General features: G+C 55.0%; 1 protein-coding gene across 4 annotated transcripts; it reads left to right on the top strand.

Moving 5' to 3' along the window:
• The first annotated feature begins 94 nt into the window (after positions 1 to 94).
• Positions 95 to 26,498, top strand: LOC102562743 (hydroxyacylglutathione hydrolase-like protein). Of its 4 annotated transcripts, XM_059716455.1 has the most exons (17): positions 151 to 197; positions 1,253 to 1,286; positions 4,019 to 4,200; positions 4,703 to 4,767; positions 5,863 to 5,980; positions 7,374 to 7,482; positions 8,798 to 8,901; positions 9,186 to 9,287; positions 9,631 to 9,710; positions 10,468 to 10,552; positions 18,592 to 18,656; positions 20,361 to 20,478; positions 21,528 to 21,636; positions 21,957 to 22,060; positions 22,853 to 22,954; positions 23,135 to 23,214; positions 23,593 to 26,498. In XM_059716455.1, the coding sequence occupies exons 3-17, from the start codon at positions 4,096 to 4,098 to the stop codon at positions 23,756 to 23,758; spliced, it is 1,512 nt and encodes a 503-aa protein (XP_059572438.1). In that variant the 5' UTR covers positions 151 to 197; positions 1,253 to 1,286; positions 4,019 to 4,095; the 3' UTR covers positions 23,759 to 26,498. The 4 variants fall into 4 exon arrangements, with proteins under 4 accessions (XP_059572437.1, XP_059572440.1, XP_059572438.1 ...); XM_059716454.1 differs by lacking the exon at positions 1,253 to 1,286 and having other exon boundaries at positions 95 to 197; XM_059716457.1 differs by lacking the exons at positions 1,253 to 1,286; positions 18,592 to 18,656; positions 20,361 to 20,478; ... (3 more) ...; positions 23,135 to 23,214; positions 23,593 to 26,498 and adding an exon at positions 13,639 to 14,238 and having other exon boundaries at positions 97 to 197.
• The last annotated feature ends 1,400 nt before the right edge of the window (positions 26,499 to 27,898 follow it).

Raw genomic sequence — 27,898 nt, 5'->3', positions numbered from 1 at the left:
GGGGCGGGGCCGCAGGGAGGGGGAGACAGCTGATTGGCGCGGGGCGGGGTGTGGGGCGGGGCCGCAGGGGAGGGGAGGCCGCCCATTGGCGCGGCGCGGGGCGGGGAGAGCCGGGCTGCACCGCACCATGCTGGCGGCCGTCCGCCGGCTGCTGCGGCCCAGGGGAGCGGCGGCGGCGGCGGCGGCCCGGGCGACGGGTAGGTGCGGCCCGGCCCTCGGCTCCCCTCCCTGGGCGGCCTCCTGCCTGGGGCTGCTTCCCTTCCCTTGCCTCTCCTGGCCGGCCCGGCCCGCCCGCCCCGCTCCTTCTCCCGGGCTCACCCTCCCTCGTCCCTGCCCGGCTCCTCCTCCCCTCCCCTGCCCGTCCCGAGCCGGCTCACCCCCTGGCGCCGCTGTGCCCCCGGCTGCCTCTCGTGGGGTGCCCCGTGCGCGCTCGGGGCCCGCAGAGCGAGGCGCGGGGCTCGCAGGTGACCCGAGCAGCCGGGGCGGGTGTGATGTGTGCGGTGCAGACGGGCAGGGCCTGCATCTGGGCCGCGGATAAACGCGGTGACCCAAACGCACCCAGCGGTGCGGCCTGGCACGCTTTGCGTCGAGTTCCCAAAATGCACGCCCGGTAACATTGACAGCCGCCCTGTCTACACACACACGCGTGATACACACCCCGGACACGCACGCGCTGATAACAGAGCCCTGCCCTCCCCGCCTGCAGACAGTGTCAGGGGAGCCGACGACGCGGGGGAAATTGTGCAACGGCACGCTCGGGACCCGTGTCGCGGCATCGCAGTCCCGTGTCGGACCGTGGCAGCGATCGTGCCGCGCGGCACGCGACGGCGAAAGCGATGCCGTGACGTCGGGCGTTCGGATCGCTTTGCCGCGGCGGCGTCCGCGCGCCCGGGGGAGCGCCGGTGCCTGGGACTGCCCGAGAGCGGTCGGTGATCCTGGCAAACGAGGTCCCAAATGCGGTTGGAAATTGGGGGGGTTTCCAAGCTGCGAGGATGCTGCCTTGTTTGTGCTGACACCGCAGGAAAATAACCTCTTGGGGGGGCGAATAACGAGTGGGTGACGCAAGCCTCAGTCCTAAAAACTGCGTGTAATTGCACTTCTCGGTAGCTAATTGCCGGTCGAGCAGAGCTATAAAGTTTGGGGATGTGTGGGGATGCTTCTCTCTCCAACCGACACATTTGAATGACGTAACTTCTTTCCCCGCCTGCAAATGACAGCTTGTTTTGTTCTTTTTTTTCGTTTGTTTTAAAAGCAGGATTCCCCTGCTCCAAAGGACCGGTCGGCAGGTAGGGCCGTGTTCTTCATCTGATGCTGAGTGTCGTCTTTGTGGCATGTATGCTCCTGGGCTTTCTTTGCGGTCGTGCAAGCCAGCGTGCGTCCTCTTTTCTTCTGCTCATCTTTAATCTCCCGCGTATCGTGTTGGAAAGAGGGCAGAGGCGCAGGGGAAAGCGAAAGGCTTTGTGCAAACTGGAGCGAGACGGGAGCTACACCTTCCGCTCCAGCTTCTCTTTTACATTTTGCTGCTACTTATCACCCGTCTCCTTCTCTTCTCCGATGGAGATGTCTCCAAACTGCTCATAGACTCTGCTTGTAAAGTGTCCTTCCCGCCTGGGACACGACTTAGGAGCTTTAGGGCTGGGGTTGTTGCTGGCGGATGAAAACCAGCTGCTTGATCCAACACAGCATAGCAGCACCGCTGTCTCCTTTGCTGGGCAGTGCTGCTCTCACGGCCCCCGATATGAAGACGATATGTTTGTCTTCCATGGAGACGCGTGACCGGAGCTTTCCCTCGGGAGGGTATTTGATGCCAACGTCCCTCGGAGTTGTAACCGTTGGCTTTTTTGGGATCAGATCAGACCCAAAGCACACGGGGGAACTTGGTAGCACAGCTTCGCTGCAGGGAGCTGTAGGTTGGGACCCGGAGACGTTTCATCTGGGTGGATGCAGCGGTGCCAACTTCAGATGTTCAAATGTGAAGCCTCCAACACAACGCGAGAAAAGCTTTAAAAATCCTCAGGGCTTTTGGTTTTTTGTGGGTTTTTGACAGGGGCTCTTTGGCATCTGGTTTTTCATCTCTCGGGATCTGTTTGCAGGCATTTCTCTGCCTCCTGGGAGCTAGTGCCAGGCAAAACTCTCGGCTTTTTATTTTCCGATCCCCTGACTATAGGCGCTGGGGCTGTACAAAACATATCCCGTGTTGTGCAGCTTGCAAGTGCTGGCGGTGATGGGAGGAGAAGTCGGGCAGGGCTGGGACAGCGTTGCTTCCACCGCTTCGCAAAGACTGCTCGGGGCACGCGTGGCTTCAGACTAAGTGGGTCAGCAGATCAGGGCAAGGTAGCTCGGTTTGGCTCCGGTGTTTTGTCAGGGTAACGATAGCGTTGGGAACGCGCTGTATCAGCGTAACGAGGGCAGCGTGCAAACACAACGGGAAGTGCCCGCTCCATCGGCGAACGGGGCTGCCCCAGCTCAGGTCCCTGGCTGCTCAGCACTATATTTCCCCTTGTCGCTGCAGGGGCACTGGGTGGCGGGACAGCTGTCCTTGTGGGGCACGAGTCCCCAGGCAGGGGAGGAGAGAGGGTGAGAGCGGACGCTTCAGGGGAGGAGATGTGATAAAAGCCTGTGCCCGCTGTTCTTCCTCCTGGCACTTCATTTTACGAAGCCCGGTGTGGCTTGTACTCAAAGCACTGCGTGCTAAATATGCCTTGGGGTTTGTTTGAAATACCCCCCGGTTTTAAAAAAGAAAGCCCAGCTGCTTGCCTATTTTTAAAAGTGTGTTTGTATGTGTGGGATGCTCTGGCACCGAGCTAGCGGTGCCGGGACTCTGCTCTCGCTGTGTGTGCATGCTTGAAGCCTCTTCCAGAAGCTGGGCACCTCTGCTCGCCTCTGGGCACAGGGCTTGTCTTAAGGGAAGCATCCAGGGCTGGGAACTAGGGCTCCTGGGACTCTGCCACTGGCCTGGTGTGTGCACTTGGGCATGTCTCCTCACCTCTGTGCAGCATCTCTCCCCTGTTAATTGAGACTGTCTTATCATGTGGGTTCAGAGTAGAGCACCGGGGCCTGGTCTCGGCTGGTGCTTCTGTGTTGTGCTGGTCCTCGACAGAGGGGAGGGAGGATCTCAGCTCTTGCTGTAATTCATAAATTGAGTAAGACTGTGCATCCTCTTCACTGGAATTTATTGTGGTTTCCCTTTTCCAACGTCCCCATAGAAGGCCTGAAACGCGTAAGGAGGCCAGTACATCAGAGGAGCCTCAAAACGGGGAGGACGCGTTAGGTATCATCTCCGCTCCACCATTGAAACAGCTGCTCCTTTGCAGCTTGCCTGGTTGTTTTTTTCCAGGGATCGAGGCCCTGGGGCTGGACAAGACCCCAGTGTTGTTTCCATGTGAAATCTGCTCCTTGGCTTGGATCTGATTAAACATTTACCCCAAAGCAAATAGCAGAATGCCAGTTCCAGGCGACTGCAGCCAGCGAATGTGAGATCTCCCCCTCCGGGGCAGCCTGCTCTGTGCGTGGCACTGGCCATCCTTTGCAAGGGACGCTGGTCTCTCCCCCAGCCTGTCCTGTCGTGCAGCGGCTCCAGCGTTGTCACCGCAAGGCCTCCAGGAAACGCACTGGCCCCGTGGTTCTGCTCTGAAACAGCTGCGCGCCTGCTCCCTTCCTATCGTGGCTCGAGCGTGCAGGGACCTGGCTTGTGCTGCCCGTGAGCTCTGTCTGCCCTTGTCACCCCTCCACGCTGCATTAGCAGGATCAAGCTCCAACTGGGGACGTGGGCACAGGCCAAGTCTCTGTATCACATGAGCAGGCTAACTATCGAGTCTCGGGCAGGTGGCAGGTCTCAGACACTGTTGTGGAGATAGGGACCACGCTCTCACTGGTCACTCGGGGCTTCCTCCTGCTTGCTTGGTGCTGTTTTGGGGGTTCCCCCTGGTCCCCACAAGTTCCCAGAGCCGCGGGATCCCCCTCTTTCCTTCCCCCCCGCTGCGCTGACTTGGTTCGCTTGTGCCTTTTTTGTCCCCAGGCTCAGCACCGCTGTGGGCCTGCTTCTTCCACACCGAATTTGAGCTGAGGAAGCCCAAGACGGTCACGCAGGCCGACATGAAGGTGGAGCTGCTTCCCGCCCTCACGGACAACTACATGTACCTCCTCATCGACGAGGAGACCAAGGAGGCTGCCATTGTTGACCCCGTGCAGCCCCAGAAGGTAATGTCTCACGGGGCTTCCTAAAGCACCCACTCCTGCCTCTGTCGGGGAGAGGATACGAGGCCAAATGGACCATTGGTCCGACCCAGTATGGCACTTTCTGTGCTCTTACGGGCTCTCGCTGCTTCATGAAAGGGGAGCCAGCCCTCGCAATGCTGCCCGGCCCAGCCGTGCAGGGAAGGGCGCTTGCTTCTCCTTGAAGACGCGGCCAGGGACTCTCAAAACTTTTCACAGATGCAAACAAGGGTGGTTTCTCATTGCCACAGAGATCAAGGGCTTCTTTTAAATCCCATCACCAGCAGCATTAAGGCGGCTTTCCTTGGCTATGCACCAGGGTTTCACAGGCTCTCGTGGCCTGCTCAGGGTTCCCAGCAAAGCCAGTGGGAAAGCGTGATATATGCACATCCAGAGTTCCCATAAGGTCGCTACCGGCACGCAGCGGCCCACTGGATGTCACGTCATTTTTTATGGATTCTAATATTTATATCGTGCCGCCTTGTAGGTTTTGGAGGCTGCCCAAAAGCACGGAGTGAAGCTGACGACAGTCCTAACCACCCATCACCACTGGTAACCTTCCCTTCCCCAGTTCTGTTGTTACTGCTGCTATGCAGGGCTCGATACTCCTCTGTCATAGCAGCTCTTCATTCAAAGGCTGGTTCAAGGGTTGTCCTCCCAGATCTTCCTTCACTAGAGGTTCTGCCCAGAGGAGAAAGGGCAGGGCTGGTTGGAAATGCCCCAACCTGCCTAGACTTGGGTTCCCTTATGCTGAGTCTCCCTGCCAGACCTGAAAGACCTGATTTCAAGCCCGCTAGAGTAGGTGCACTTTGCATCTGCTGCAGAGGCAGAAGGACGGACGCCAACAGAACGCATAAGGGATGCGGCGTTTTGGTCGCAGGCCTGCGCTTCTTGTTGTGGGAGGCTGAGTCTGCAGAACTGAGCGTCTATCCCTAAGGCTAGGAAACGGAGAAGTGGCTGTGCCGGGTCGGGCTGGTGGTGGCGTCTCGCTGCAAGGGAGTTCGTGTCCATCGCTCTCATTTTAAGTTGGGCTGTAATAGGCTCAAGACGGTGTTTTTTGTTGACGGCGCTGCAGCCCACTCTGGCAGTAAGGAAATGAAATGCAAGGAGGCTTCTCTTGGAAGAGATGATCAAGCTGTGTAGTGAGATAGACAGCTGGCTGCTAGCATCACAGATACTGGCTTCTTTTTGCCTTCTCCTTGCTCCATAGTGGCGAAGAGAGAATCAGTGCAGCCCTCAGACTTTGGAGGTTGCTGACTGCTGGGCCAGCCTGCTTGTGTTTGTGCAGTTTCTAGGGGGATGCATGAAGGGGTGAGAAATGCACTTAGCATCTGCAGTGCCATGCCACGTACGATAGAGCAAGAGATGCTGGATACAGGACAGAGTTCGGAGCTGCTGGGGTGGTCGAGGCTGAATAAACACCCGCAGGCACATGGCAGTATCGCTGATGAAGCTGCTGTGCTGCACAAAGTGGCAGGACAGGATAAGGTGCTGAGTTGCATATATTAACAGCCCTACTAGATGGGGACTCTCCCATCTTGGAGGATGAAGAGCTGACCAAAAATACTGGCCCGAAAGGCAGTCAAGTTGTAGGTGGAGCAACTCATGTGTTTGCAGCCCCCCGACCTGCCCCTTTGGCTCCCCCAGGGACCATGCTGGAGGCAACGAGAAGCTGGTGAAGATGCAAGCAGGGCTGAAGGTGTACGGGGGAGACAGCCGCGTCGGAGCCCTGACTCAGAAGGTGTCGCATCTGACCTCGTTCAAGGTAATGGCGCCGAATCTGCCAGCCCGCACCGGGAAGCGGACTGGGAGCTGACCCTGCAAGTGCTAGTCTCTCGCTTCGTTCGTGCTCTGCCCTTGCAGGGGATGCAGAGCATCCCCGGCTCTCGTACCCCAGGACGCCTGGCTTCCAAGCCTCCTTCCAGCCCATGCTCCATGGACCCAGCTGGCCGGGTATCCAGGTCACTCAGGCTGGAGAGTCCAAGGCAGCTGGCTGCAAAGCTGGTCACAGCTCTCCCTTGTGTGCCACTGGCTGCCAACACTGGCCAACCTGATGGGCTTCGGGACACAGCTGAGCCTTGCTTTGCTGGGCTGTTTTATTGCAGCACCTGGGGCAGGGAGCGGCAACTCGGCACCGCTGTTCTGCGTGCATTAAACTAATAATAATTATACTACTAATAATACTATTACTAACTGGAGCTATTATTATTAAATAATAATACTAATAATGGCTACGATTGCTATTATTCATTTAACACCTGAAATACATAGCAGAAAAAAGCTATGTTCAAATACATAATAACTATTATAGTAGCAATAATAACAATATTGATAACAGTAATACTATCAATACTAATAACAACGTTAACATTGACAATAGGCAGACAAGGTTCTTTGGGTTAAATCTGCTGTCTTATACTAGACCAGCTCAACTAGTTGGAAAACATTCTTCTTTTTGAGTTGGTCTAATAAAAGATAGCAGATTTACCCAAAGAACCTTGTTTGCCTGTGTCCTTAGACCAACATGGCTACAATCTATACCCCTGAAACAATCATCATCATAATAATGGCAGTATTAATAATAATAGTATTGTTGTTGGTGGTGTTATGTGGCTCTTGTTGTATCCCACGCAGCGGGCTTCTCTACCAGCTCTGTTTGGAGCCTGGGCTGTCAAAGACACTGCTGTTACGGGATCGCACAGAAGTTTTGGTCTCTGCTTATCTCAGACAAGTGCTAGTCTGAGATGCCTGGCAGGGGAGGGGGGCCAGGGAGACGCTGTGGATGTAGATAAGTGTTAATGTGTCTGTGGGAGAGGCCCCATTGCCTGGCTAGTGTGAGGTTTGGCGCTGGGACCGGGTGTAGCTGACTCCCCATGTACAGCACTTGAAGGTAGGCATCTTCACATGATTAATGGCCCTGTCCTGGGCATTGCTTTGGCCTCCCTCTTGCTGCCAGCTGGGTGCCAAGTCACTTGGCATGTAAACGAGCACGGTGCCATCTCAGCGGCTACGTCTGCTCTGCTTTGCCCTCGCTGTCTTCCCAGTCTGCTGTGTGAGCACCTCCCTGGAGAGAGGCTGCCCTGCTCTAGCGTCCACACTTTAGAGCGATTAGGAAATGCTCGTCCCAGACTCACGCCGCTCTTCTGCCTCCCCTGCAGGTGGGATCCCTTCACGTGAAATGCCTGTCCACCCCGTGCCACACCTCGGGACACATCTGCTACTACGTGACGAAGCCCAGCAGTTCAGAGCCGCCTGCTGTCTTCACAGGTGAGGCATCTTTTACCCGCGGCCTCGAGCGCACAGATGCAAGGGCTGTCCCTTGGCTTGTCTTCCCCTGACTGCTGGAGCCCTGAGCGTGCCCGGGGCCAAAAGACCTGCTTCTAATGAAATGGAGTGGATCTACCTTGGGTCACAAGACTGAGTGGAACAACGGCAACACTCAGAAATACCCCAGAGGTTTCGGTGCTGCAATCTGGACCCCCTTCTTTTCCAGAGCCAAAGTGACCCTTACGGGTCAAATTCTGGGTTAGCGACAAAATTCAGTATTTGCTTTTTTGCAGTTGTGGCTGTCTCATTAATGAAACCCTACCAGAAAGGGAGAGTGTGGGCTAGAGCAGTGGTTCTCAACTTTTTTTATACCAGGACCCATTTGTAAACATCGATGGCCAGTCCCGACCCATAGTTTAAGTAGAAAACACACCAATATTTTGGCCTCAAAATACTTATTACATACCACGAGTTAAAGCAGCTCAACTGTCTTCATTTTAAAGACAGAAATTGGTATCAACAGGAAAACATTAAAAGCAATATCAACATGTGGCCCTACGTTACTCCCAAGCGACATTCACATTTTACATGTTTTCCCGTGATTGTTTGTGACCTTTTCATATATTCTTGTGACCTGCTTTTGGGTCGTGACCCACAGGTTGAGAAACGCTGGGCTAGAGGGAGAGGCTCTGGCACATCGTCTCGGTGGGTTCAGGTCCTGCCTTGAGAGAAATAGGAGTCAGGACACGATCCCAGTAGGCATTTGGTTTAAAACTAACACAAGAAAGTTCTTCTTCACACAACAAGTCACTAAAGGGTGGAGCTCATTGCCACCAGAGGTGGTAGAAGGTGAAAGTTTAGCCAGATTCAAAAAGGGATTGGACAAAGTCTTGGAGGAAAGGGGCATCAGGAGCTATTGAGCGTGGGAGGTAGGGAGACAGCCTTTGAATTGGAGCTTCCTAGACCTTCAGTGCTGGAGGCTGCCAGTGAGAGAGGAACAGGGGAAAACCCCTGGTTACACCCAGTTTGCTCCCCTTCCAACCTCTGCACAACGCAGGAGATTGGGCAGATGGAGGTACGGTCTGACCCAGCAAAGGGCAGTTCTTAAATAGGTGGGAGGCTTTTGACTTGTACCCGCTCCTTCTGGGGCTCTTGTCAGCATCCATTTAGGCACCTTCCTCTTTCCCTTCAGACACCTGCTCCTAGCCCTGCCTCTTGGATCTCTGTGCAGACCGCTGGCTTGTCTCGGGAGCTATGATGAGCCCCGACACTGCCCAGCACACTGCCCGGTCACACTGCGTTCCCTCCCTTGCAGGTGACACGCTGTTCGTGGCTGGCTGCGGGAAGTTCTTCGAAGGGACCCCGGACGAAATGTACCGAGCGCTGATTGAAGTCCTGGGCCGCCTGGAGCCTGAGACGGTATCCATTGCTCTTCCGGGCTTGGGTGAACTGCTAGGGCAGACACAGCCCCATCCCTGCCCGGTGATACTATTGCTCAAAGCAGGGGAATGACTCTCTGGTACCTTCGGCAGGAGGCTGCGGTTGGAAGGGACCTTGGGGGTCGTTTCACCCAAGCCCCCTGTGGATGCCGCATGTGCTTGGAGGGAGGGGGTTCTTGCCCTTGACCCTGGGGGGAGATACTCGAGCTACGAGTGAGAATATCGGTGGCAATGAAGCAGTGCTTTGCTCTCTCCTTTCCGCAGCGAGTGTACTGTGGGCACGAGTACACCATCAACAACCTGAAATTTGCACGGCACGTCGAGCCCAACAATACAGCTGTCCACGAGAAGCTCGCCTGGGCCAAGGTGAGTCGGGGTCTCCCTTCCACAGCACTCATGGCTCGTCGATCATCCTGCGTCTCTTGGCAGTAGCCTGTCCTGGGGTGGGACTCAGGGTGACCCCTGCACCAGCCCATCTCTTAGGGCTGGAACGAACGTAACAGCCATAGTAACGAGGTTTCCTGGGCATCCAGGTGACCTGATGAGACGGGCCGGACCGGCGGGGGGTGGACCAGTGTTGCTATAAGGTGACGAGACAGGAACAGGGATTCAGGCTTCAGAGGCTGCAGCTGGTCATGTTCTGGGCTTGCTTTTCTCTAACCCAGGGAGCTGGTGGCAGTAGTCAGAAATCTCTTTTCCCTCCTTATAGGCCAAGTATGACAGTGGCGAACCAACCATCCCATCGACTATTGCAGAAGAGTTTGCATACAACCCCTTCATGCGAGTGAGGTAGGGGGGTGCGGGTCGTGGGTACGAGTGCTGCCTGGCGGGCGGTAAGGAAGTGGAGCAGCGCGTGTCTGCTCTTCAAGGAGAGACATTGTTAAGCTTGTTGCTCCTTCGGCTGGCCGGTCCCAGTTTGGATGGAAGCACGGATGTCCCTTCAGATAATTTTGACGAGCAAGAAAGATCTCCCAATTCTGCAGCATTACCTGGTGTTGCACGATTGTTTCACCCTGTGGCTTCTCCTCTTCCTTTTCCTTGGGAGAAGTTGACTGCAGCAGAGCTCGAGGGGAGGGCCTGGCTAGCTGAAGAGCCCGGGGAAATTTGTGACGCTATTGCTAAACGATGCATCTGCTTTGCTGAGCAGCTGCATTCCTCATTCGTGCTTCTGGCTTTCAGCAGGCATGTTCGAGGGGGTGCAGGGCTGCATTCAGCAGCTTTGCTTCCTAGGCTTGCCGGCTGGCTGTCCTGCCTAGCGGCTGCAGTTTCAGAAATTCTTCGGATTGCTGTATACTCTGACGGCTCTGAACTGTGGGCTGTCCTCGTTAGCCCAAAGAAACTGCTCTAAGCATTTGGATCTTTAGGGACTGATAAAAGTAGCTTGTGAGCAGATACGTTGCAAATATAACAGCAGGAAGCACGTTCGGTAGCTTGAATGAGAACCCAGTTCTCAATTACAAAAGCATTTTTGTCCGAGCTACAGCGGGTTCAGCGCAAAATGTGGCTTATTGCAATGAAAGCACGGTCTTTATTTCTCTTCTGCCAGGGAGAAGACGGTCCAGCAGCATGCCAGGGAAACCGACCCTATTCGGACAATGGGAGCCATCAGAAAGGAAAAAGATAACTTCCGGGTGCCAAGAGACTGAGTATTTTGCTTGAAACACTTTATTGTCGGCTTGACCATGAGTTAGCTGTTCCCACGTTTAGCCGCTAGAACGCTCCTTCTTCTGTTGTGTGTAGTTAGGGATTGGTTTGGGTTTTTTTGGGTTTGATTTTTTTTTTTTTTTAAATGGTCTAAAGGAGAAAAGAAAAAAAAAGCACTTTGCTCTTGTTGAGCTGTTCCTTAGCATATTTATAAGATGATAAAGAATATTTATCCCTCTATCCCTGACTTCCCAGCTGTGTCCCTTGCATTGAGGTCATGCACAGATCACTTACCAAACGTTCAGCATTTAGCTCAGGGAGGGTCAAGAGAAGACCGATGTTGAGGGCCCTGGGCAAAGCTCCGGTGTCTCCTCTGTAGGGCTGCAGCGCCATCGGGCCCTGGCGCTTCATTTAAAGTCTGTCTTGGGGATGTGCATCACTACACAGAGGGCTGAAGAGCTGCTTCATGACCTTTTGTCTTTCTGCTTCTATCCCTTTGAGCTGCTCAGTCCCCTGGTCCAGGTGCAACGCTTGCTCTGCCATCATCAGTCTGGAGTCTCATTCATTAGATCAGCCGCATCGCTTGCTTGATATTCGCTCGGCTCTAGAAATGGCACAGCGGGATGGTTTGAGCTGTCCTTTCATGTTGCAGTGGCTTTTCCTTTGCTTCTGTACGTTTGAGGTTGTGGTAACTCTTGAAGCCAGTGTGTGCTTAGCCTGGGAGGCTGCACCCTTTATTGACAGCTGTTAACTGCTTTCAGGCTTATCTGTAGCTCACTCCTCCCCAAAGTAAAATTTGCAGAGGTTGTATTAATGCCAGGCTATCGGCGCTCAGCTGATGTGTCAGTAAGACCCCCGAAAGGTCTACTAATAAACGCGGGTCTTAAAACCTGAATAGATACTGAGCTCTACAAGAGGGCTGCTACCGCCAGTGTGGCCAGATGAGTCACGGTGCAAGTAGATGCTGCTTTAGCTTAACGATATTAGCTTGCCTGACCTTTCCAGCTGAGAGAGCGGAGCATTAATAACCCGTGCTTTGCCCAGGGAAGCTCAGGCCCCAGCTGTCTTGGGAGAGTGGCTGTCGGCTCTCTGGGGTCAGCGAGAGAAGCTGGATCTTTGGTATTTCACCTTCGGGTTCCTGCAGCTTCCTACCTTCCCAGCAGCAGCTTTTGAAGGAGTCCCGCTCCATGCGAGGGAAGTCCAGGCTGGGCACGTTCACCTTCTGGTCCGAGGTCAGAAGCTGCCCCAAACCTCGGTGTGTCTGTTTGCACACGACACGACTCCCTGCTTTTCGTTTTGACTCCCTAAGCCACGTGGCTGGCAGCATCCCCTTCACGATATGAATGGCACATCCAGCTGTCTGGCTTAGCAGTGCCAGCAGCCTCGATGGGAACTGTGTAGACTGCTTTTAAAGCACAGCGGGTTCAACTTGGTGATTAAGCTGGTATTTCACCTGGTTCCCTCTCGCCATTGGCAAAGCGATGCTTTCCTCAGAATAAGGAAGAGCAGGGGAGCCCCAGCTCCCACCCGGGCTGTTTCTGACCTCGGACAAGCCCCTAATCTCCAAGAGCTTCCACCCCTGCCTCCCTCAGTCTGCATGTGATGCTTCCCTACCTTCTGGGGAATTGCGGCCGGTTTCTAAGATGCTCTGAGATCCCTGCACATGAGGGACTGCCTTGCTACTGCACTCGCCATCTTCCACTTCGCTGTTAAGACTATGAACCATGCAGCACACGGTAAGAGCAGGTTATTTACTCTGTTAAAGCTCCCTGCATCAGCAAAGATGGAAATTCCCATTTGAACGCACTGGCTTGCAACACCTGCGAGTCCTCTGGTGCACATGCTGTGTCCTTACGGTGCCCACAAGGCTTGAGAAGCAAGTTGAGAAGGGAGGACTCTTTGCAGGACCTGAGCGTTAGGAAGAGGCTGGGCAAAGCTTGCATTTTGCTGGTGAGGCTTGACCCCAGGGGTAAGGCAGAGCACACAGTCAGCATTTGCATTTTAACGGACCGGGCTGCTAATTCCGTTCTCCTCCTGTCTCTGATTGCACTGGTACCGACTGCAAGTCTGTCGACACATGTATGATTTTCAATAAACGCTTCACAGTTGAACCTGAGCAACGATGAGTCTCTTTTGCTCGTCTGCTGAATTTAGTTACCTGACAAGGAAGGTGGAAGTGGTGCCTACTGCTGTTTCCGGGATTGCAGTCTGTTAACTGATGCTTGCTGCTCCATTTTTCTTATTAGGAGGGTGGTGAAACACTGGAATAGGCTCCCTAGAGAGGTGGTGCAGTCTCCATCCTTGGAGGTGTTTAAGGCCCAGGTGGACAAAGCCCTGGCTGGGATGATGTAGCTGGGGCCGGTCCTGTTTGGAGCAGGGGGTCGGACTAGACGTGACCTGAGCTCCCTTCCAGCCTCGTTTTCTGATTTCCCTGCTGTCCCTAAACACGCGTGGCACTTAATTCACTGAGCTGCTAAGTCTCAAAGCTGAGAGTGTGTAACTGGATTGTGGCAAGGCCCTGCATACCCTAAGGAGCGAGTGCCCAGGGCAGCACTAGCCGAAGAAACGGTGCTGGTCCTACGACCACTTTCACAGGCATGAAGGATCTTCTCTTTCTGCCCCTTCCACTACCAGCCTGCTCCCTCGCGCTCGCTGAATGCGGATGCTTCCGCTGCTGTTACGATGACGCCTTTCTTCTGCTGTTGGATCAAGATGTCTTTTGGGGCCTGAAAGCGCGAGACCTCTTTGTAGTCACTGAAGGCTCTTTAAAAACTAGTGTTTTTTTAAAAACACTAGGAGTCATTTCAGCATAAAAACCTTCCCCCTCCAAAGCGGCTTTGAAGGACCAGCCTGCATTTGTACCAGATGCCCAAGGGTGGACGAGTGGAGCCGTAAACCTGAGTGTGGCGTAGCTGGATGATGTTACTTGTAATCTGGAGGCCGCTCCGCAAACGGCTGGGTCTTGCAGAGCGTGGACAGGAGAGAGGCTGGCTCGGGAACACGATGGTTGGGTTATGGGTTGTGTAGGCCAAAGACATTATCCTTTCCCCCCGCCCTTATGTCTCATTCACAGGCTGGACGTGATCAGGATCCCGGGAAGAGCCGTCTCTGAGCCTGCAAGCTTTCCTCCAGCCTGGCTGTGCCCTTCCGCTGCCAGTTTGCACGTCTGAGCGTGACCCTGGCTCTGCTCATCATCACGATCCCGCATGCTAATAGACTCAGCCTGACCCGCTGACGGATCCGAGGTACCCGTGGCCTGGATGACCATCACGCTGACTTGGAAACGTTTCAGGCCACAGATGCAGTGGGTGGCTGCCGGAGAAGCGAGTTGAGCCCTGCAGCCAGGCCTGTAACATCCCCTGCAGCCAAGAAGCAAGACGGTGCCATGGCTGCGGCATGTCAGGAGGTGCGTGGAAACCTGGGACGTTCGGGGCTTGCAGAGACGAAGGAAGGAACAGGCTGCTGCAACAACCGTGGCCAATGCTGCCAGGCTCCAGCCCGCTGAACGGCCTCTCCAGTAGCTGAGCTAATCTGTGCAGAGTCGGTGCTTCCAGGACTGACTCTGACGCTATGAAAAGGCTACCGAGAGCTGTAACAGAGCTATTTTTAGCATCTCTCTCTCATACATTTAGTGCATCGCTTTGAGTTGGCATTAAAGTCCTGAATTACCCTCGCTGGTCCTCGCTGTGTTTTACACGCGTGTTTGCACGATGTAGAGCGTGGCACTGCATAGGTGCAGCGTGGCGCTGGCTGTCTGAACAGTCCCGTTCACAGGACAAGGCGAGGAGGCAGCAGGAGGAGGGAGAAAGGGCTGGTGTGGACGAGGGAACCCACGTGTCCTGGGTCTCGGTGCAGCACGCTCTCACGTGTCGTGTGGTTTCCTAATTAAACCACGTAGAAGTGTTTGCATAGGAGGGAGCAGTCATCTTACTTCCAGTTCAACCCTCTGCGGATGTGAAGCACGGGGCTGGGCCCCGTCAGGCTCCTCCGAGTCCTGCTAAAACCCCTCTCCGCCTTTGTTACACACACAAATCCTGGCTGCAAGTTCAAGTCACAGCTGGAGACAAACCAGCCACATTTCCAAGCACTAGCTTTATAGTCCCTTATCTCTGGTTCACAGCAGGACAGTCCTTCCCGCAGGGAGAGAATTACTTTGCACGCATGGCCGGTGGTGACTTTGAACTTGCTGCCGGTCAAGAGGTCACCCGCTAGTTACCCGTTAACTGTGCAATGGAGGCGATGGGCAGCAGGGGCCCAAAAGTGGCGCTGGACTTTTTTGGAGTGCAAAAGAGAGAGGACCTGATTGCAAAGACCCCAGAAAGGCTTGAGAAACCACCCTGGAAAGGATGTCGGGGCGCCCTAGACCCCTGTCCTGCTTCCCTGCCCGGCCAGGGGGCTTGGCAGCCCCCCAAAGGGCCGGGCAGCCTGGGAGGAAGGGGCTTCGGGGGCTGAGTCGGGCTCCCACCGCCCCCGCTCCGGGGGCTGCAAGGGAGGGAGGAGCAGGGAGCCCGCGGGGCCGGTGGAGGCAGGGCAGGGGCGCGGCTTGCGGCAGCCGCAGGAGCCGGAGGCTGCTCCGCGCAGGGCCGGCCCCGGGGCTGGACGGGGCGGAGCGGAGCGGGGCTTGCGCAGGCGGCTCGGCTCGGCTCGGCCCGGGGGAGGCGGCATGCGGCGGCGGCGGCAGGAGGTAGCGGGGGTGCGCACCGCGGGGTTGCATGCAGGGGCAGGGGGCTGTGCATGGGGGTTGCATGCAGGGGTAGGGGACTGCAGGGCTGTGGGGGTTGCATACAGGGGGCTGTGCGTGGGTGTGGGGGTTGCATGCAGGGGTGGGGGGCTGTGCACGGGTGTGGGGGTTGCATGCAGGGGGCTGTGCATGGGTGGGGGTTACATGCAGGGGATAGGGGGCTGTGCATGGGTGTGGGGGTTGCATGCAGGGGTAGGGGGCTGTGCACAGGTGTGGGGGTTACATGCAGGGGTAGGGGGCTGTGCACAGGTGTGGGGGTTACATGCAGGGGCTGTGCATGGGTGTGGGTGTTGCATGCAGAGGGCTGTGCATGGGTGGGGAGGTTACATGCAGGGGTAGGGGGGCTGTGCATGGGTGTGGGGGTTGCATGCAGAGGGCTGTGCATGGGTGGGGAGGTTACATGCAGGGGTAGGGGGCTGTGCACAGGTGTGGGGGTTACATGCAGAGGGCTGTGCATGGGTGGGGGTTGCATGCAGGGGATAGGGGGCTGTGCATGGGTGTGGGGGTTGCATGCAGGGGGCTGTGCATGGGTGGGGAGGTTACATGCAGGGGTAGGGGGCTGTGCATGGGTGTGGGGGTTGCATGCAGGGGGCTGTGCATGGGTGGGGGGATAGGAGGCTGTGCGCAGGTGCGGGGCTCTCGTGGGGGGGAGGCTGTGGAGGAGTGAGGGGGTCTCATGGGGGAGGGGGTTGCATGCAGGGGGCTGTGGATGAGCAGGGGGCCTGCATGGGTGGGGAGGGTCTCACTTTAGGGAGCGGTTGCATGCAGGTGCAGGAGGCTGTGCAGGGGGGAGGGGGGATTGTGCATGGGTGCAAGGAGCTGTGCATTGTGGGGGGTCTCGCATGAGGGAGGGGATTGCATGAAGGGGCAGGGCCCAGGGCTGTGCACAGGTGGGGGGGTCTCGCATGGGGGAGGATTGTCGCATGCAAGGGCGGGGGACTGTGCAGTGGTGGGAGGGTCTCCTGTGAGCAGAGGGGGCCATGCACGGGTGCAGAGGTCTGTGCACAGGGGGGGCTGAATGCAGGTGCAAGGGGCTGTGCACCGGCTGGAGCGAGGTCTTGCGTGGGGGCGTGCGCCCCTGGGACAGGAGCTGCCCCGGGGGCCGGGTGCTGTGCCCAGCCAGCCAGCGCTGCCCGGGAGCCGGCTCTGCCCGAGCCCGACCTGACGGCGTTGGTTTTCCCCTGCAGCCCGTGCACTCGGCCTCGCCCTCTGCGCACCATGAAGGTCAAGGTGATCTCGATCTTGGAAGATAACTACATGTACCTGGTCATTGAGGAAAGCACCAAGGAGGCGGTCGCTGTGGACGCTGCCGTTCCCAAGAGGGTAACTGGGCCTCCCGCTGCGTTTGGACCCATTGCCTTGAATCAGGATTTTATAGGGCGGTGCGGCAGAAAGCTTCCGGTTTGAATCCAGAGCCAGCGGGTCCATTTATAGTTATAGGGGGGTACGAATCTAGTTGGGAACCGGGACCTTTGGGTGTGTTTCCAGTTGCCTGTTGTTAAGTGATGCTGTTGTTGAGGGTTCATGGCCCATGGTTAGGTTTTGGGGCAGCCTTTTTGTAGTCCTCTCATAGAGCAAGCAAACCTGGTTTTAAACCCCGAGCAGAAAACAACGCGTGGGGTCAGCTGTCTTCCCTGGAGGCGCCGGGACACCAGGCCGGAGGGTCATGCGTTAGCACAGGAGCAGGGCGAGTGGGGAGCGCAGCGGGTCTCAACCGGGGTCCACGTCAACCTGGAGACTCTCCCGAGGGTGCCGCGCAGTGTCAGCACCACTACACGTGTGCAAATGTGATTTCAGGAGCGCTGCCACCTGAAATGTGTAAAGCTTTCCATGTGTCCATCATCTTAAGCCCCGCCGGCTTCGTCAGCACCTGTGACCTGGGGTCTCCCAGCTCCTGGATGTGTGCGAGAGACCCCAGTGAAACCGCCTGCTCCTCTTTCTTCCTGAGAGCCCAGTCCTCCAGGTTGGTAAGCCAGGAGGCGAACGAGAAGAACCCGCTAGTTCATTTTAAACCCCGTGATCTCCACTTTCTTTTTTGAAGCCAGCCTTGTGACTTCTGCATTTGCTGTACCGCTGGTGAAGAAGAGGAGGGAGGAATGCCTCGTCCCCTTAACGACTTGTCGGTGGCTTTAGAGCAGTGATGCCGATCTGTGCGGCCTGCTCCGCGCTTGCAGTGATTGCACCTAATGGGAAGTTCAGTGTGAGCGCCGTGCTCTCGTTATAGCCCCACGCCGCCTGCCCCTTCCTCCACAGCAAGCGCTGCCTGTGTCGAGGCGAACTCGCACGTCTTGGCAGCGACCGATGCTGGCTCAGAAAGATCGTACCAATTTCATAACCTGATCAGGGACAGCCCAGAGGATTTGGTATCAACAGGGAACGTTACACTGGCTTTAAAAAGTGCCCCTTCTCCCACCCACTGGACTTACCCACCTTGGAGAAGCCTTCAGTGGCATGGGAGGGGTTTGCAGACATTTAGAAGCGGGCCATAAAATGCAATTGCAAAAGGGGACGTGGAACTGGTCACTCGAAACAGCAGTGTCTCTGCGACCAAGAGGTAGTTCACCGTGTTACCCCGAAGGCAGGATAGATTTGCCCGCTGTAGACTAAACGAGACTACGCTAAATTAACTGTATCGATCTGTAATTAAGTTGGTCTGTAAGGTGCGAATCTGCCGTGCTGTCTCTGTTCTCATCTGTGCTAGGAAGGGTTAAAACGGGGTGCCTGTTTGGAGCTGCACCTGGCAAAGATTGCGTGTTAACACGGAGTGGATCTCACAGCGAGGCGGCTTGCGAGAGTTTGTGCAACCTCCCGCGCGGAGCGAGTTGCTTTGTGTGATGTTCTCGGGGCTGTGCCCAGGACGGGGGTGAAATCTGGCGCCGGAGGGTGTGCTCTGTGCTCCGGTTCAAGGGCAAAGCACACGTTCATTGCTATGTTTTCTTGCAGTATCAGCACCACCCTTGTACCAATTTACCTTTGGACTGATAAACTATGCTGCATTTCCCAGCCAAAGCTGCTGTGAAAGCCTGCCCCTCGATTCCTGCAATTGGGGCCCTTTATAGATGCAGTTAGTCCTTTACATACAGGGGGTGGCTACGCTCTTTTTTGCAGCCTGGCGCCGTTAGCATGAACCCATCACCTACGATCCAGAGTCTCTGAGAGCTGGTGCATGGGATCGGCACGGTGATGCTAGCGCTGCACAGAGCAGATGTGGTTCAGGCTCTACAAGGATGGATCATGGGGGTCTGACTTCCCTGTCTTCTTAAATGACTGTATTTCTCATTTTAGTTGCTGGAAATCATCAGGAAGGAAGGTGTAGCCCTGAAGGCCATTCTGACCACCCATCACCACTGGTGAGTGCCGTGGGGAGGGATGTTTTGCAGCCTTTTGCCTCACGGGGCTTGGGGTTAGAGGTGGGTCTGCCCAAATCTCTGCTCGCACGACAGAGCAGCGCACTGCCGTACGTATGAAAGGGCTGATGCCGCAGGAAAGGACCCCAGGGATCATCTAGTCCAGTGCGGGCTGCCAGCCTTTTTGGCAGGCGTGCCACAAATCAGCCCTGTCCCCTCCACTCCAGTTCCTGTCCCCTGCCCGATGGCTTCTTTGTCTTCTCCCAGCCCCGTGTTCCCTGCCTGATATGCTGCTCTGCTTTCTGCTCCCTGCCCCGTTTGCTGCTATGCTTCCGATCCACCGTGTGCCGCTCGCAGGGGCCACCTGTGTCGCTTGTGGTGTCTATGCTGCAGGTTGGCCGCCCCGATCTAGTCCAGCCCTTGCACGGATGCAGGATGGGCTGTTCCTGCCTCATCCCAGCCACGTCTGTCCAGGCTCTGCTTGGAGACCGCCAGCAAAGCGTCCTTGGGCAGCTCCTTTTGCAGTCCTACAGCTCTTGACAGGGAGGGAGAGTCCCATCCTCCTGCAGCAAGCCCCTCTCTCCTTTAACTGCTTTCCACACTGAACATACTGGATCCTGGAGGCTTTTCTTGTCTAATTGGAGCTCCTGACCTTTGTCAGCCTCGTTACTTCTTGGTCAGCCGCTGTCACATCCTACAACTTGCAGTATGTCTACGCGCTATGCTGGGTGCACAGTATGCTACGGCGTCGTACGTGCGTGGTCCCAGAACTGGACGTGGTGCTCCAGCTGAGACCTAACCAGCGCTGACCGGTCACCTCCCATGTCTTGTGCTCTCTGCATCAGTGCAGCGCAGCATTGCATTTCCTTTACTGCAACATCATCTCTGCTGGCAGGCGCTGAGCTTGCATTTCCCCTCCGACTCTTATCTATCTCCTGTTCTTTATTTGTGCATCTAGGGTTTGTTTTTGTCCTCTCTGTGTAGCACCCTGCGTGCAAGCAACTTGGATGAGTTCTGGCCTGTTGTCCACAGCCCCTAATCAGGCCCCCTTTGGATGTGAATCCTGCCCTCCAAAGTGTTTTGCAGCCCCTCTAGATCCATGTTGTCTGCGGGATGCATCAGCGGACTCTCTCTTCCTGCATCCAAGTCATTAATAAAACATGTTAAACAGCAGATCCAGAGCAGATTCACAGGGGAACCCTTTTCAGGCCTCCTGCCAGTCTGACATCAACCCATTTATAGCTCACGTTGCTTGTGGGTTGTCCAACCAATGTCATATGCAGCAAATGGTAATTCTAGCTAGCCCCATTCCTCCAGCTTGCTGCAAAGAAGGGTCTGTGAGACTGCGCCAAAAGCCTTATTGAACTGCAGGTATGTCACATCCCCCGTCAACGAGGGTTGTCGCGTAAACGAGGGTCATTGCATCAACGTGATGCGACCTGTTCTTGGGAGCTGAGCACGCTTAGTCTTTCCCAGGGCTGAGTCCAAAATCACTGACTCTTCTGTGCATGCACGTGGATGAACTGCCGTGTCCCAGGGCTGATTGCACGCTTGGAAACCACGAGTTTCCATGTCACAAAACACATGCCAAGGCACAAACAGCAGGACAGGCACAAAGCAAGGTGGAGTTGACCGCTGCGTCCTCCCTAGGGTATCAGCACACCAGGAGTCTGTTGCAGAGGTGCTAATCTCCCTCCTTGTCTAAAGGGACCATGCCCGAGGGAACGAGGAGCTGGCGAAGCTGTATCCAGACCTGCGCGTGTACGGCGCTGACGAGCGGATCGGGGCCTTGACAAACAGAGTGGCTCACAACGAGGTGTTAAAGGTACGTCGGCGCGTGTTGTAGCTTAGCTCCTGCGTCGGCTGGGGATCTCGGAGCTCGTTGCAAACCGTTGCAGACAGGGTGCGAGCATGGGAAGGGGCTTATTTTTGAACCCGCTGTGCACTTATTTTGAATACGTTTGCTTTTTCTGTCGGTGTGAACCCGTGTTTAGGAGGGGAGCAGTGAGACAGGCGGGGCTACACCTGCTCTGCTGCTGACTGCATCTTTGCGTAGGTCTGTGCAGGATCCTGTGTTCATGGGGATCTCCTGCATTGCAAGAGGTCGGATGACGATAAAAAGTAGCAGCAAAAATCTCTCCACTGTCAATAGGTGGCAGCGTCTCACCAGGGAACCGGGGCAGCGGGGGCTGAGCTGCCTGCATACATTGCAAAGCTTTGCTTGGAGATGCTGCTTGCAAGTTGTGTGTCCGGTTGCATTTCATGAACCGTCCCCGTCGCCCTGGGGGGGAGATCCAGCTGTGTCTGCATCAGGATTTTGCAGCCTGTCTCCGGTCAGAACAGATCATGTGGATGAAGCGTATAGCTGAGTTTGCATGTACTACAGGCACAGAAAGACAGGCGCTTTTCAGTCTTAATCACCGTCTCCCCATCTGTAATGGTCCTGCCCGCGAATCTGAGTATCTGCGATACTCTGAAACATTGGGACGAGGGAGATTGCCACGTGCCACTTAGCATAATTTCAGCTGGTTGCCCTGTGTCTTGGGCATTGCCGGTAGGGGAACGGGAGGGAGCCTGTTCTTCTGCGCCTGTCCATGGGACGTCTCTCATCTCTCCCCTCTCATCTTTTGGTGGCCTGTTTCTTGCTCGGGCCGTGTAGCTGCTGTCAGCGAGGCACAGCTCAGCAACCGTGGTCTGGGCCAAACCACGAACTACTTCTCCACGGTGAGAAACTGGCTCTCACGTGCTTCCAGACCAGGACCAGCATCAAGGGCTTCTGGCCCATGATCGGGGCTACCTCAATACAAATAGTAACCAGAAATAACACAATTGTGCTGTGCTTTTTCTGCCCTGACTGACTCTTTGCCTCTGCAGTTTGGAGACATTAATGTGAGATGCCTCTTCACCCCCTGCCACACTTCGGGACACACGTGCTACTTCATGTGGGAAGATAACTCCCCGGATGCGCCGGCGCTGTTCTCAGGTATTGGCCCTTGACCCGGAGTATCTCAACTCCTCTCGCACCCCTGTGAGGTAGGGAAGCATCACCCCCACGGTACCCACGGGGAACCTGGGCACAGAGGAGACTAAACGACCTGGCCAAGGCTGCACAAGGCGTCTGTGGTGGAACCGGGACTTGAACCCAGGTCTCTCGAGTCCCAGGTCTGTGCCCGGATGGACAGCTTGGGGTAGATGGCTATGGTAGCACCCCTGGCTTCCCTCTGCCTGCACGCTTCCCACCTCCCTTGCTGGCGTGGGGAGACAGAGCTCGCTCGCTCGAGACGATGCATCTTCCCTGCCCAGGTGACACCTTGTTCGTGGGCGGCTGCGGGCGGTTCTTCGAAGGGACGGCCGAGCAGATGTACAAAAACCTGATGGATGTCCTGGCGGCTTTGCCGAAGGAGACGGTGAGCGTGGTCCCCCCGGCAGCCCACGCGCGCTCGGTCGGTCGCTCCGTCCGTCCCTCTGATTTGCTCCGTCTCCACCTGGCTCTTGGAGCAGGCAGGCAAGGATGTCCTGTGGCGGCTCCGGCCGGTTTGGAGAGCCTCGCTCCTTCTGGAGTCTCTCCTTGCCACGTGTCACTTGGACACGCTGTCCCACAGCCCTTCCTGAGGATGCTGGGCAAAGACGGCCCCTTGCCTGGAAGAAGGTGCCTATGCCCACGGGAGGGAAAAGCACTCGAGAGGCTTGACACTGAGAGGGGGTGGCCGCCTGGCTTCTGCGCCCCGGGCGCACGTCGCCAACCCCTGGGATTGGGAAACCCGAGTGTCCTGTGAGGTGGTTTTCCTGGTGATGCAGCCCATGCACCTGCCAGCTGGTTTGGCCTGTCTCTGGGAGGGGTGACGCCGCTCGGCAGCACCTTCCCTGTGTGGCACGAGCCAGCCCGGCGGATATGACCTGCCCCAAGGCACCAGGCCTGTCCTGGGCTTGAGGGCATAGAGCTGTGTCCACGAGGCAGCCCGAGGTGCTCTGCGACTGAGCGCCAAGCCTAGAGCTCTCCTCTAGCAGCTCTTGTCCGCTGTTGTGTCCTCACCGGAGGGGCGCTGGCTACAGAGATCCAGCGCAGAGGCCCGTACCGCAGCTACCGCCGTCGGCTCAGGCAGCCTGCTTCCAGCACGTGCTGGTTGCTTTGAGCCAAACCCAGCGCATTAAAGAGACGTGGGTGTTGCAAAGGCTGTGCTGTCCCGTTTGTGCTGCAGAAGGTGTTTTGCGGGCACGAATACGCCGTCCGAAACCTCAAGTTCGCCTTGAAGGTGGAGCCAGAGAACGAAAGCGTGAAGAAGAAACTCGCGTGGGCCAAAGTAAGCGCCCGTTTCCCCCGAGCAGGGAGGGGGCGGTGAGCGCTAGATGAGTTTCCCCTCGAATCGGCCTCTGCGCCTGTCACCGTGGGGTTGGGGCCTCTCTCGGCACCTGCGTCTGCTTCCCGCGTGGGAGCTCGATGATCGGGGATGTTGCCTAACGAAGCCTGTGGTTCCCCCCAGCTCCGCGATGACGAGGACCTGCCCACGGTGCCCTCCACGCTGCAGGACGAGTTCCAGTACAACCCCTTCCTGCGGGTCTCGTGAGTAGCACGCGGGCCTCGGGGCTTGGCTTGGGTTTAGCCCTCGGGTGACGTATATTGTAGGCAGATAAAAGGCAGCGTTCCCTGCCTTCTTGCTAGTGGGAAAAGCATCAGGCGAGGGCAGGGGGCTTCTCTCGGGTCTCTTCACCTCGGGGAGATCTCGTCCCTGCCCGGTCCTGTCTACAGAGGTTTGCACCCTCTCAGCCGGTTGCCTATTCCCTGTTAAAGGGCAGTGGGGAGAGACCAACCGCAGGCAGACTTTGCCCCCATCCCTCTTGGGGGAAGCCACAGATGGCCAAAATCCTGCACAGACTTGCAGCAAGGCTGCTAAGAGCTGCTGTACCTTTTGCAGCACCCTAAATGGCCTTCTTCTGGCAGGGAAGAAGCCGTGCAGAAGTTCACAGGCAAGACGGATCCGGTGGACGTGCTGCGCGCTCTCCGCACGGAAAAGGACAACTTCAAGAAGCCCAAAGAGCGGCTGAACCCCCAGGCCATGCTGGCCTTCGAGTGGGGGCTCTTCAGCCCCTTCCTGGAGAAGAAGTGAAACGTCGCTGGGTTGCTCCCGTCGTTTCACTCGAGAGCCACTGGAACGTAGGGTCCGTGCTGTCGAGAGGCAGTGCCCTATGGGAGGGAGTTCCCCGCGGTGTGTTGCAAAGGGTTGCGTCCGGTTTGGATCTACATGAATCGGACACGTGGGGCTTCCCTGCACAAGGGTGCTGGTCCTCGTTACTCGGTCCAAGTTTTTGTGTTGGTTCATTTTCCCCCAAACTGTAACTGCTTCTCTTAGCCCTGCCTTTTAGGCGAGTGCTTTAAAAACTAGCTGCATTTTAGTAGACCGTGGGTTTGTAGGATGTGGGACGAATCGTATGTAGATGTACATGGGTGTATTTAGGGTTGTGATGGGCCAGTTTTTCATAAGGCTTAAGTGTCCTGCTGCTACCCAGCTTCCAAAGGGCATTTTGAATCTAATCCTCCAAGCGATCATCGGGGCAAGGAAGACTGCATGGAGCCAGGCTGGCCGGCGGATGGATGCAGCTTTGGAAAAATCAGTTCTGCTCAGGACTAAGTTGCCTTTATCCTTTTCTTTCTAAAGTGCTTTTTCCAACCTGATTCGAGGCTCGGAAGTGCTGCGTTGGCAGCTTGCTGCTTTCTCAGCATTAAGGGAAGACGCAGTCGTCTTCAGGACAGTAAAGCGTGATCAAAGTGACCGTTATTGAATTGTAAGGCGGTGGCTGCTTGTAGATGAAGAGGAGGATAAAACAGGTTTGGCCCTTTGAGTGTAGTAGGCAGTAAATTGGAGGGATAGGCAAGACTTCAAAGTGTGCCTTTTAACCAGAAAAAGCAAAATCCAGCAGAGAGGTTATTAGGATGAGTGCTTTGAAAGGGAATGGATTTGCCTTTTGGCAGAGTATTTAGCCAGTATCTATGTCTCATTCAGCAGCAGCTCCCCATGCTTTTCAGTAATCCCGAGGTAGGATGTTCTCTGAGGATTTACAGAGCAGTGATTTACGTAGCGTGGCTTTCCAAGGAGATTAAACCCTGCAGCGTGCTTCCCGGTAGAAGCCAGGCTGACGGACTGCCGCTGCCCCCAATCCTCAGTCTTTGCTTCTCTCCTCCCCATGCCCTTTCCTGTCCATCTCTTAATAGGGGGCAACTACAGTCTGGGAGCCTGATCCTGAACACGTCTGCAGTGCTTGATGGGGTGCAGTTAACAGTGGGATTAGTTGCCTGTTAAGGCCCTAAGGGTCTACAGGGGATCAGGGTAATAGGGGCTGCTTTGCTCCTTTTCTCCTACCATGGACATGGAGAGAGGCCTCTTTGAAATGGGTGGAAGAAATCTAGAACAACCTTGTAGTTAAGTCACCGTTTATTGAGGAGCGCCAGCTTTTTCTAAGGCCGGATTTTGCTTTTGGCGTGGGCTTGCTGGAGTTAGCCACGCACTTCTAAACTGGCAAGGAAAGCAACAGAAAGGCTGGTGTTCAAAATCCAGAATGAGCCATGTGGCCTTTCTTGAAGTGAGGGGCACGGGGGTAAATTAACTGTGAGAATTTGTGTGGTCTTATTTGGCTGGAAATACTGCAAAGATCAAGGTGCAATGTTTCACGCACCCTGACTTGCTAGCAGGGGGCCCGGGACCCACATCCCTTCGTTTGGGCACTTGAGCAGCGTGTGATGCTAACTAAACTGGGAGCCTTCTCCCCTGCTGTGCACCGTTGTAAATGAGAACAGGGCATGCAGAATGAGGCCTAAATACTTCCGTCACATAACACCTCTTAACATGGTCTTGTTTCCACTCGATAGTGTCTAGCATTGGAATAAAGCCGTGTGTGGGGCTGGTTTGTGTCTTTGGTTGTGCTGAGCTGAAAGGCACACTATCACCTGGTTAATGGACACATTTTTCTACCACTGTATTTGGCTTTTTTAAATCGACAGTTGCGCTGGGTGTCACTTGTTGCTAAACAGGAAGGGAAAATTCATATCTGCCACTACAGCTGCACCAGTTTTAGGGCTCGAGAGACAAGTGAGTCTTTATGCACAGGTTGTACTGCTAAAGGTTGACCGTGCACTGCCGAGCATGGAGCTGGCACCTGACAGTGACCCCAACGCTCCCAGCTGATGAAGGTCTACGCAGCAGTCAAAGCTGGGATTGCGACTCACGTGACACTTACCTGAACTTAACTAGGTACTAATTAGCAGGGATCTAGCAGCGTGCAGCTGCAGGGAAGCTTGGGCGGTTCTCCTGGGCTCTGCTCCCTGCTGCAGCACCTCCACTCCTGCTAGGAACCGAGCGTAGGTATTTCAGAGTTAGTTTAGGCAGGAGATACCTTTCGACTGCCGGGCCTTGAGCATGCACCCCTTTGTTTTGCCTCTGCATTTCTTCTAGCTTTGGGAAATGGGTAAGAAACAAAATGTAGGTCACTGGGTTAATTTTCCAGTGCAATAGCTAAATTTAGCAAATTTTTTGGCGTTTGCTTCCAACAGCGCACTTACGCCGAACTTGGCTCTTTTGCACTTGACTACAAAGTTTAGTCGCAGCACTTCTATACAGTGAATTTCCTGTAACTGCTGGCATTTCTTGCTGTAATTAAAACCTATAGTTTTAACACAAGACTGTGTTGTTAAACTATGCAGGAGAAAAGGGGCATTCAATGACAAGCCACCTGCCTATAAAGCTGCAGAGAAAACAAGCCAGATGAGAATCTTGCCTCTTCAGCACTGTGAACTCACTAACAACAATGACCACTGACACATGTAAAGCTTTAATTAAAATTTCCTAAAAACTTCATGAGTCTCATGTCATGGACTGGTTTATTTTTGGTAAGGATCTGATTAGACTTTCAAAGAGGCGGGTGACAAGGAAGTAGATAGCAAGACTTCTTTACCAGTATAAAAGGCCATTCAACATCATGAACTACTTGATTTTTGACAGGAGACAGATCTCAAACTGCAGCGTGAGGAGCTGCTGACTTCAGAAGCAGGAAGAGGCCAGCTCTGGCTTGAAGGCATCAAACAGACCACGGTGTTTTTCTTTAAATGCATTTAGCCTCATCCAAATCCTGCTTCTCCAGTAAAACAGGTTGAGCGAAACGGGCGTCCGAGAGTATTTTCCTGCGTGAAGCAGACACAATATTTGCATGTGCAGGAAAGCAGACGTGAACAACAGGTAACGGTCTGATGACTGCCGTGAACGGCAGTGCTGAAGTTAGAGTTGACCTTGTTTCCTCATCAATGCTTTTTAAAATCTATGACTCCTGCCCTCCAGCCACGTGCTTTACCTTTGTTGTTTGAGTTCCAGGTAAGCATGTGTACAAGAGTCATAGGATCAGGGCCTAAATTCACTGAGAGCTAATTTAAAACAGCTTGGTGAGGAACCAGAGAGAGCAGTTTTTCAAGATTTAAGCAGAAAGTGGCAGTTCTGCTGAGTTTTGTCCCACATCGGGGTGGGGGGTGTGAGGGGGAAGCATTTAAAGAAGATGCACATGCAGTTGCAAAGCCTGCCTATCGTGGCCGGCGCATACTGAGGAAGCATCTTAATTTTTCAGACCTGACAAGGTCCCTTCAGCTGCTCCTAAAGGCCGGTTGCTAAACGCTTTCCATTTTAAAACAAGGAAACCGAATGAGGCAGCGAGCAAGACTCACCTTGAGCAAAGGAGGAAGAGCAAGGTCAGTTTACACATTAACGTAACACGTATCGTTCTCAAAACCCCTAACAGCACAATTTCAAAGAGTGCAAAACCAGCTTGTTTAACACACACAGACTGAGTACGCTTTACACAAGTAGGCTGGTATCTAGTGGGTGAGCATTATGTTAAACAGTTGGCACTGGTACTAGTCATGGATGGTTATTAATGTTGGGTATGATAAATTTTGGCCTATTTCTCTCCGCTCACAGCTGGAGCAGCTGTTTTACAGCAGAACATCTGTCAATAGAGGCTGTAATGATAATACTGAAATGACAAGAGACTGGTCTGCATCGCCCTAACGGGAAACGTGCTGTATAAGGGAAGATAGCTTTTATCTGAATGCAAGGTTATTCTCCAACATTAGTGAGACAGAGGGGCTAGAAGTTTAACATCCAGCTGCTAATTCCTGAAGGTTTGCGTGCTAAAATAGTTACAGGGCACAAGTGGTTTTTCTTTACATTCACTCAGGTCACGTTCCAGCAGGCAGCGACATGCAAGTG

The sequence above is a fragment of the Alligator mississippiensis genome, chromosome 13 (assembly GCF_030867095.1).
Source record: "Alligator mississippiensis isolate rAllMis1 chromosome 13, rAllMis1, whole genome shotgun sequence".
NCBI classification, from domain to species: Eukaryota; Metazoa; Chordata; order Crocodylia; family Alligatoridae; genus Alligator; species Alligator mississippiensis.
Note: the sequence above shows the minus strand (reverse complement) of the source record. Positions and strands in the feature narration are given on the sequence as shown.

Coding starts and splice junctions, on each gene's coding strand:
- LOC102562743 (XM_059716454.1), top strand. CDS start 128: ATGCTGGCGGCCGTCCGCCGGCTGCTGCGGCCCAGGGGAGCGGCGGCG. Junction 4,201..4,702: donor ACCCCGTGCAGCCCCAGAAG/GTAATGTCTCAC, acceptor GCCGCCTTGTAG/GTTTTGGAGGCTGCCCAAAA. Junction 7,483..8,797: donor GCCGCCTGCTGTCTTCACAG/GTGAGGCATCTT, acceptor CCTCCCTTGCAG/GTGACACGCTGTTCGTGGCT.